Below are 10,555 nucleotides of genomic sequence, written 5' to 3' on the forward strand. Positions count from 1 at the left end.
TTTTTTTTGAGATACAGTCTCAAGCTGTAGCCCTGGGTAGATTGCCATGGTGTCACAGCTCACAGCAACCTCAAACTCTTGGGCTCAAGAGATTCTCTTGCCCTGATATTTTTTTGTTGCAGTTGTCATTATTGTTTTAGCTGGCCCAGGCTGGATTCGAACCCATGAGCCTCAGTGTCTGTGGCCAGCACACTACACACTGAGCTTCAAGCACCGCCTACTGCCTGTCTTTTTGTTAAAAACCCTTTTTACTGGAGTGAAATATCTCATTGTAGTTTTGATTTTTTTCTTTGATGAGTATTGATATTGAGCACTTTTTCCTATGCTTGTTGGCTATTTGTATGTCTTCTTTGAAGAAATGTCTATTGAGATCCTTTGCCCTTTAATTGGATTACTTGATTTTTTTCCTACTAAGTTGTTGGAGCTCATTATACATAGTATATTTTAGTTACTAATTTCTTGTCAGACAGGTAGTTTGCAAATATTTTCCCCCATTCTGTGGGTTTCCTCTTCACTTTGTTGATTGTTTCCTTTAGTATACAGAAGCTTTGTAGCTTGCTGTGGTTGCATTTGTTCAATTTTGCTTTGATTGCCTGTGTTTTGGGAGTGTTACTCAAGAAGACTTTGCCTAGACCAAATGCTTTGTCATAAAGCATTTCCACAGTGTTTTCTTTTAGTAGTTAATATAGGTTCTGGTCTTACATTTAAGTTTTTAATCCATTTTGATTTTATTTTTGTATATGGTGGCAGGTAAGGGTCTAGTTTCATTCTTGTGCATATGGATATCCAGTTTCCCTAGCAACATTTACTAAATAGACTGTCCTTTCCCCATTGTATATCCTTGGCACCTTTGTTAAGGATAAGTTCATTATAGATTTGTGGATTTATTTCTGGGCTCTCTGTTCTGTTCCATTGATCTATTGACTGTTTTCATGCCAGTACCATGCTCTTTGGTGACTACAGTTCTGTAGTTTAGTTTGAAGTCAGGTAATGTGATTCCTCCAGTTTTGTTCATTTTGCTCAGAATGGCTCTGGTTATTCAGGATCTTTTGTGACTCCAGGAAAATTTTAGGATTTTTTTTTTTTAATTTCTGTGAAGACTGTTACTGGTGTTTTGATGGAGATTGCATTGAACCGTGGATTGCTTTGAGTAATATGGACATTTTAACAATATTGACTTTTCCAATACCTGAGCATGACCTGTCTTTCCATGTTTTTGTGTCCTCTTCAATGTCTTTCTTTTTTTTTTCCTTTTTTCAGTTTTTTGGCCGGGGCTCGGTTTGAACCCACCAACTCCGGTATATGGGGCCAGCACCCTACTCCTCTGTGCCACAGCCACCGCCCCTCTTCAGTTTCTTTCATCAATATTTTATAGTTTTTATTTTAGAGATCTTTTACTTCTTTGGTAATTTATTCCTAGGTATTTTATTTTACTCATAGCTATTGTAAATAGGATTACTTTAAAGAAGAACTAGTACCATTTCTACTTAAACTATCCTCATCCTATGAGGCCTGTGCTACCTTAATGTCAAAAACAGACAAGGACACAATAGAAGAAAGCTATGGGAAATATCTCTGATGAACATAGATGCAAAAATCCTCCACAAAATACTAGCAAATTGGATTCAACAACACATTAAAGTGATTATTCACATGATGAAGTAGGATTCATCCCAGAGATGCAAGGATGGTTCAACATATGCAAATCAATCAATGTGATACATCCTATCAATAGAACAAACAACAAAACCATATGATCATTTTAATTAATGTTAAAAAGGCGTTCTGTGAAATTCAGGATCTCTTCATGATAAAAACTCTCGAAAAATTGAGAATAGAAGGAACTCACCTCCACATGATGAAAGCCACATATGCTAGTTCCATAGCTAGCATCCTATTGAATGGGGAAAAACTGGGAGCCTTTCCTCTAAGATCTGGAACAACACAAGAATACCCACTGTTTGTTCCACTGTTTCTACCACTGTTATTCAACTGGAAGTTCTAGCTAGAGCAGTTGGACAAGACAAATAAAGGGCATCTAAATTGGAAAGGAAGAAGTTAAATTATCCTTGTTTGAAGATGTTATGATATGTCTAAAAACTTTACCCCAAAACTATCAGAACTGAAACATGTTCAGTAAAGTTGCAGGATATAAAATCAACATCCCCAAATCAGTAGCACCTCTCTATGCCAACAGTAAACAATCTAAAAAAGAAATCAAGAAAATACTTGACACTTTGAATCTTCTCTGTGAGAAGAGCATGTGCCGGCTGCTTTCAGTACAGGCTGCCATCTTGGCCCCATCTTTGTTGTTTTTCAAAACCATCTGACTGCTCTGTCTACTTAGTACAGCGATTCTCAACCTGTGGGTGGCGACCCCTTTGGTGGTTGAACGACCCTTTCACAGGGATCGCCTAAATACATCCTGCATATCAGATATTTACATTACGATTCATAACAGTAGCAGAATTACAGTTATGAAGTAGCAATGAAAATAATTTTATGGTTGCGGGTCACCACAACATGAGGAACTGTATTAAAGGGTCACAACATTAGGAACATTGAGAACCATCGACTTAGTAGAAATGATCTCTTAAGAACTCTTTGAGGGAGAAGCCTCCTGTCCTACCCATGACCATGTTGCTTTCAGAGTGCAACATCATAGAGCTTACAGGACCCTGTCACATTTAAAGGATGTACACTGGAACAAGGTAATCTAAATGTGAAGCCTAAATTTACTTTTCTAAGGAAGCTGAAGTGAAAAATGACAATTGCCTGGAGATTCTGATCATTTTCGGCATACAAGTTGATAATTTGGTATGAATTATTTCATCTTTATTGACTGTATTCACAGGGATTTTCAAAGCCAAGTAGGCTAAATGGGAAAAGCCTGTGGCTAAGGCCAAAGATTAGAGTAAAAAAGAAACATTATAGTGGCAGTTTATAGTAGCTAAAAGAGAACTAGTCCAGCCAATTTGTAACTCCACCATGGATCAACAAGCTACTTCTCCATCTTTGAGCATTTATATAAAAAGATGGCTTTGGGGGCAGCACCTGTGACTCCAAGGAGTAGGGCACCGGCCCCATATGCCAGAGGTGGCAGGTTCAAACCCAGCCTCAGCCAAAAACTGCCAAAAAAAAAAAAAATGACTTTGGATCAGATAATAGAGATGATTTGAGATGCTGTTGTTTAGTACTTTATATGTCAGAACTCTTGACTTTGAATTGAGTTCATTTTCAAGATTTAAAATATGATAATATAAACAAAGCTTTATGAGCATTTACTATATCCAATATGTATTCATGTAACTTTTCTTGAGACAGTTTTACTCTGTCACCCTCGATAGAATGCCGTGGCATCACAGCTCACAGCTTACTCGAGGGCTTAAGTGATTCTCTTGTCCCAGCCTCCTAAGTAGCTGGGACTACAGGCACCACCACAATTCCCAGCTATTTTTTTGTGGCAGTTGTTGTTGTTTAGCTGGCCCGGGCTAGGTTCAAACATGCTACTCTTGGTGTGTGTCGCCGGTGCCATAACCCCTGTGCTAAGGGTGCTGAGCCATATTCCTGTAACTTTATAGGAAGCTCATCAGGTAGAGGCTGTTGTTATCTATCTTCACAATAATAGTCCAGAGAAATTCAGAGAGATTAAGTAGCTTGCCCCAAATCATATAGCTAGTAAGTGGTGAAGTTGGGATTTGAACTCAAATATTTAGTTTGTTTCCAAAGCCCAAACTCCTAAACATTAACTTAAAACACACAAAAGGCAAAACAAAACCCTTTTTAAGTCTAACTTTTGTTAATCATTAAAATATAACATATATCTATTTTTGATTACTAGATGGAATGAGATTTGAATTTTTTCTCTTAAGTTCACCAGTAGTAGTTTTATTTTTATGTAGACTTTAGTAGGTTTTCTTTACCTGACAACTCATCATTCTCTATACTCAGGAACATCTCCTGACTTGTTCTTCCTGGGGAAGACACCTTTTTAGCCAGAGTTGGCAAAAGTAGCAATGGCCTGCCTTGGCTTGTTGGAGAGGCCCTGGGTGAGCCTTTGTTGCATAGAACAGAAGGTCTGCTATTATCTTGGCAGCACACACCTTCATTGTTAGGTTGCTTGCTTGAGGGAGTAGTCAAAGACTAGCACAAAAGAGGACATTTGGGGAGTCCAAGAGAGGATGAAGAGAAAGACTGACAAGTTAGAAAGTTAACTTTGATGACAGATAGTTAGCAGCCATACAGTATCACCTGAGGAAAACATTTATAACAATCTCGAACAGCTGAAAGAGGGAAGATGCCGAAAAGTAAATATTGTCAGAATTTAATAAATCAAACACATTTTTTTTTTTTTTGAGACAAAGTCTCACTTTATGGCCCTTAGTAGAGTGCTATGGCATCACAGCTCACAGCATCCTCCAACTCCTGGGCTTAGGTGATTCTCTTGCCTCAGCCTCCCGAGTAGCTGGGACTACTGGCACCAGCCACAACACTCGGCTATTTTTTGTTGCAGTTTGCCCGGGGCTGATTTCGAACCTGCCACCCTACCCACTGAGCCACAGGCGCCGCCAGATTAAATACATTTTTTACTAATCACAAGTTGTGTATGGTTGAGAATAATTAAAAGTCTCATCAAAGAAGGCATTTTCACTGTGCCTTACCTAAAGAAACTTAGGTAGAAAATTTAGATGATTTTTTTTTTTAAATAATAAAACTAGAGAGCAGGCCAGGCACAGCAGCTCACGCCTGTAATCCTAGCACTCTGGGAGTCTAGGTGGATTGCCTGAGCTCAGGAGCTCGAAACCAATCTCTACTAAAAATAGATAAACTACCCCGGTAGAGTGATGCACGCCTACAGCCCCAGCTACCTAGGGAGGCTGAGGCAAGTGGATCACTTGACCTCAAGAATTTGAGGTTGCTGTGAGCTCCAGTGACGCCACATCACTCTACCAAGGGCAACAGAGTGAGACTCGGTCTCAAACAAAGAGACAGAAAAGTAGAGAGTAGACTTCTCGAATGCAGAGACTTTTTATCTGCAGTATACACTAGCATTAGCATCTGGTCCACAGATGTGGTAGTGCAAAGACCCTGCCTGCTTCAGCTATGCCAAACTTTGAGGTTACCTGAGGCAATTGGTGGGTGGTCTCTGAGTTAGGACCAGAGGAATCTCATCAATACTAGTCGGTCGGACATGGGAACATCTTTTCATTTTATAACGATGCCTCTTTGTAGGAGTGGAAAGCATTTCAGTAAGCCGTTTAAAGACAAAACTGCTGGATTCTTTACTGCTTTATACTTAAGGACTTGCTTTGCAATCCTCTTTTGATTATGAAAGAACATAAACGCTTCTTTCTTGTGCCTTCTGAGGAAAAGACCTGTGTATTCTTTCAGTATCAAGGTTTTGCTTATATTATCATTTTTTGATGTTCCCTGTTTCACGTAACATTCACCGTTTGGTAATTTAACAATGGTGAATTCAGCACACGGAAAATGTCAGACATGTTCTGAGGCATAAAACTGAACATAGAACGGTCCCGTGTGCTTCATGGGAATAAAAGGAGAAACGAGGAAGACGCAAGCCGTAAAAACGTGTTGTAGTTGTTAAACTGTGTTCCTTCCCCCAGATCGTGGGATACTGAGGTAGAAGGACCTATTCAAAATGACCATTTTTATATTTAGGCAGGTTTCCTATAACCTCTTCTAAATGGTGTGCTATTGAAGAAACTCTTACAGAGTTTGCTGAAAAAGAGATTCCACGACTTCCAATAGCGTGTTTGAGTGCTTCTAACATCATTCAGGATAGAAATTGTGATTTGAATCCAGCAAAATACTGGATCGTGCAGTTTAATCTCTTGTCTTTAGCACTCCTGATTGTGTAAGAGATCTGGTCATCATTGTCCCCTAACACACAGCTCCCTGTATTGTATACTTCAGAATAACAGCAAATCGTGGACTAGCACGTTTTCTCTCTCCATGCTCTCACGTGTGCCCCTACTGTCCTGCTTCTTTAGTCTTTAATTACATCTAGATTTCCAATCCTCTTAATATTGTTTTCTTTGTAGTCGTTCTCATTTTTTTAGTGCTTTCATCAAGTCTTAGCGCTGAAAGCAAACAGATTATTTTGAGAGAGTAGTAATTATTGCTGGAAAATGATAGAAAACCTTTCCTATTTGTGCCACTGAGTGTGCAAACTCACTTTGCTTCTCTGAGTCTCTGCTTTCCTGACCGTAATGTGAGGGTCCCGGTAAGAATTGGATTAGAGGGTGTTTCGCTCCCAGACACCCCGTAACCCTCCCCAATGTCTTCTTTCTAATGGCATTCATCTGTGCTTATTCTTTTAGGCATTATTCTCTGGAGTTTTAACTATATCTCCATTGTGTCTAGATTTTTTTGTTCTGCATTTGTAAAAAAGAAAAAAGAGAAGGAGGAGGTGGGCTCTCGGTGTGTGACACACCTTTAGGGGGCAAGGCACAATTGTAAGAGGGACTCTACCTAGCAAATGCAAGCAGTGTAACCTGGTTTCTTGTACCCTCGATGAATCCCCAATGATAAAAAAAAAAAAAAAATAAAGAAAAAAGAACGTAAAGAAACCAACCAGAGAATGCCTGATGTTTTGGCAGTGGAGGGAGTCTCAGCATACTCTGGGGCCAGGCAGAACAGGAGGAGTCTCAGAATTCATCTCGGAAAACACGGGGTTTCCGGCACCTGGAATTTAAATGATTGTTGTCTTCTTGTCTTAGTAATTATCCTCTTTATATAAAACCATTTCAGACTATGTTATTGACCAGTGTTAACCATATTATTTCCGATTCAGAATTCCTCTTAGTAGATCTGGTAAGTAATATGACAAAAAGCTGAAATGCCAAAAGCAAGTAGGCTCCTTAAGTTTTCCTTGTTTCTTAATTGTCAGTTGCACTGAAGCGAGTTGAATGTGTTCTGTTGACACTCTTACCCAGTTGCTGAAGGTCTTCAAGTTGAGCAAACCTGATTTTGCTCCTGTTAATTCCATAAACTTTCTACAGATAGAAGAAGCTGCTGGTATCGCTGAATGTTGCCCACATCACTGTCGTTTTCCTGGAATTGATTTGGAACACCCGAGTTAAGCCATCTACCATTCTTCACCCTAGAACCATGTGAATCTAGTTTTTTTCTCCTCATACCCCAGGTCCAGCCTTCATTGTCCAAATACAAGAAGAAAGAAGGTTGGCCAGAAGGAGCAAGTTCCAAAGTTCCGAAGGGACTTCTTTCGTGTCATCTTTAAAGAGGAGACATAAGGACATTAGCTAAGAAACAACTCTAACAGCAAGGCAGCTGAAGGCCTTCTCCCCTGCCCTGGTGTATTTTTTTCATCATGTTGGCTTGGAAACATTGTTTTCACTTTCTTCCATCCCGCCTTTCTCCCAAGTCATCTTAGAATGTCATAGCTTTTGCCTGGGAGACCATTGCAATTTAACCAATAAGCACTAAATGATTTAAAGCATCCAGTAGTTAAGTCTTTCTGCCCCATCCAGTAGTTAAGTCTTTCTGCCCTGACCTCACCCAGCACCCCAGGCTACACAGTCTCTGCCCAATGTGGTCCTAAATCCCCAGATTCTTCCTTCCTGCCTGGCAGATGTGGAAAATGCATCAGCGAGGAAAAATAAAATAAAACAAACAGGTAAAATACAAATAAGAAATGAAAAGGCTGGTTATTTTTTATATTTCTTAAATTATTAATTACTCACTTTACTCGTGAAATTTATTGCCAAACAATTTTATTAGAACAATGTTTCATAGTTATGGTTTCATATATTCTGTTCAAAATGTGTAATACACCAGGTAGGACAGCTTAAAATTTTCTGCTTAAAACAATTGTTGTTTTTTTGTGGAAAAAATGCAGATACATTTTCCATGGCAAATCAATTTTTAGGTCATCCTAAAGACGTATATATGTTTAAAATTAAACCATTTAGTTTTGAGTTTTCTCTTATATAACCTTTCCTAAGATAGCATGATTTCCGCCGCAGTTTGATAACGCGGCAAAATTCCCATTTCATGATAAGTTGGGTTTTAGGAAGAAAGATGAAAATGCTTTGAGGATCCTGAATATAACTTTGAACTTTGAGAAGGGTTATTGGGATTATCTGGGTATCCCCCATGCACACGCAGAGGCACAAATCACCGTGTGTGCTCCAGACTCAGGAACAGGCCTCTGAGGAGAAGCAAGGGGCAGAGCGGTACTAGCACAGCACTTCCTGAGGACAGAGCTGGCTGCAAAGTCTAGCTCCCCTCAGTCAGGCTGGCCACATGAGAAGCCTCCTTGCGGCAGCAGCCTTGTGGGTGGGAGGACAGACGGCCGCACTTCTCAGGCTATCCCAGCACATGCCTGGCTGGCAGTCATGGTGCCAGGGTAAAGAATGAACACGGCGGTTAGGGACATTAGGTTTCTTTCCTTCCAGGATCCTCAAAACCACAACCTTCTAGGTTAAAACACAAACACTTCATTACTTTGCAATCCATCTGAAAAAAACAAATTTAGGTTTTGAACATGGCAAAACAATACAAAACTCTCTATTTTATGTACAATGAGGAATAGTGGAGCTTGACAATGGCTTTGTGAAGACTCAGCTAAGGCAATGATGTCAGGAAGCAGGTGAGGTAGGGTGCTTTCTCTGGGCTAAAGGTTGAACATCTTGAATGACCAGAAATGACTTGAAGAACCGCATTACCAAGTATGAAATACTACACTCTAAATCTTCACTAATCTTACCCTATTACACTAAAGCATTCAATCGCTATAGCTGTTTACTTTAGAAGGGAGGCTTCAAAAACATAGAATTTACTCATAATCCCATTGCCATATCCCTTGGTGACGTGAAAATTATTTCACCAACTGTTTTCCTGAAATGCTTCTATAATACATATTCACAAATTTCACTTCTGTTATTTTAGTCAGTGGCCCATTTTGCGTATGAGAAAAGCCACATTTTGTATTCTAAGTCAATAGACATTGTTAACACAATAAACATCCTTATATGTCATATGTATGTTACATCTATTCACTGTCATCTAAAAACTATGGGGCTATTTTCAAAGTCTGTTACTGAGAAGTGTGTAGGTAGGAATTCCATGTAAAATTTTTTCCTTGGTTAGATTCTTTTGAGGTGATTAAAACACACAGAATATAATTTATATTATCTTACATTTTCTTAAATCTTCTATGATATTTCTATTTTGGATTGTCTTATTGTGAGAATATGTGAAATATAGCCCTAGATAGCAAGATTAATGCATAAGCCTACACCCCTTAGCTTGAGCAAAAGATGCATTTATGGTCCCCCAGCACCAAGAAGACAGAAGAAACTCAGTTGCAAGTACTTCCCTTTTTCCAAGCAGCTCAAAAATGCTTTAGCACATACTTTGTGATTCTTATATCATGGTCTATGATATAAGAAGAAGTGACAGACTGGAGAACTGGGACTCCGTAACTCCAAATGCTTAATTCACTAGACCACATTGCATTTGAAAGTGATAGCCCCTTCCTATGGCACTGGAAAAATAGAAGCTTATTGAAGTTCAGGAAGTTTTCATGCTGAATATGATCTCAAGAATATTGAATTTACTACAATTTGAGCAGTATTTGAGAATTAGGAGTGACAACACATCCAGTTTGTATGAGGCTGAACATTTAAATTATAATCACAATCAGTTTATGAGAGCAGCTATTAAGTAAGTGCCAAATCAGCCCAGTATAGTGAGCTTTGCTGTTTTGAATAATTTGATGCAAATATGCAGATTCAGCCAATATGTTGTTTCAGTTCATTCTGGTCATATGACTTGGGAACAAGGATCCTCTGTACAGAGCACAGTGCGTGACCCTCGTAGCTGTGTTGGGCCAGTGAGGTTACCAGGAATACAGGGCATGGGACAAGTCCCCCGTTCTGTCACTTTTACATTTTGTGTGAGAAGTGGATCAAAGCCCGCAGCGGAAGATTGCACGCAGGAACCAGAAGCCGAGTAGGATTCTGTTACCCAATATTTACCATACTGCAGAGGGTCAGGGATGGAAATAGCTGGCTGGACAGACATAGAGGCGGACAAAGCAGAAGCTCCTTCCCTGCCTGGCAAAGTCTGGCACCCAACGTATCCTTCTTGCGGGACTTCTGGGGAGCGGCCACAGGAGTCAACCACGTAACCACTTTCCTTAGCAGATGGCTGTCCTTGTTTGGCTTTGTCGTCAAGACCAAGGACTATCTCTGCAAGTTGTTTAAATTTGGGGCCAAGTGAGTCCAAGAAGCTGTCATCCAGGTCGTCGACAATAAAACTGCAACAATCTAGGGCGTCAGCAGGAGAACTGGAGGGCTCTGTGCCTTCATTGTCATAGATCAACAAGCAGTCATTGGCTTCCTGGCCATCATCTTCCTCCGCACAGGCAAATGCTTTCTAAAGATGGAAAAAAAGTAGAAAAATTAATTTTAAGAAAGTCAATTGAACAATGTAATACTATTTGTAGAAAACAAGTTTTTTTTTCATTTGTTTTTTGCAGGCACTGCCCCATGTAGGAAGCAAGTTTTTT

At 39.7% G+C, this 10,555-nt stretch overlaps 1 protein-coding gene across 1 annotated transcript in view; it reads right to left on the minus strand.

Moving 5' to 3' along the window:
• Positions 1-9,807: 9,807 nt before the first annotated feature.
• The window catches only part of DSG3 (desmoglein 3), a 35,657-nt gene continuing 34,909 nt past the window's right edge, over positions 9,808-10,555 (minus strand). Inside the window, exon 17 of the mRNA XM_003784826.1 lies at positions 9,808-10,422. Coding sequence (XP_003784874.1) covers positions 9,808-10,422 — 615 coding nt within the window. The remainder of the gene's footprint in view (positions 10,423-10,555) is intronic.

The sequence above is a fragment of the Otolemur garnettii genome, unplaced genomic scaffold, assembly GCF_000181295.1.
Source record: "Otolemur garnettii isolate 467f Iridium unplaced genomic scaffold, OtoGar3 scaffold00012, whole genome shotgun sequence".
Taxonomy (NCBI): domain Eukaryota; kingdom Metazoa; phylum Chordata; class Mammalia; order Primates; family Galagidae; genus Otolemur; species Otolemur garnettii.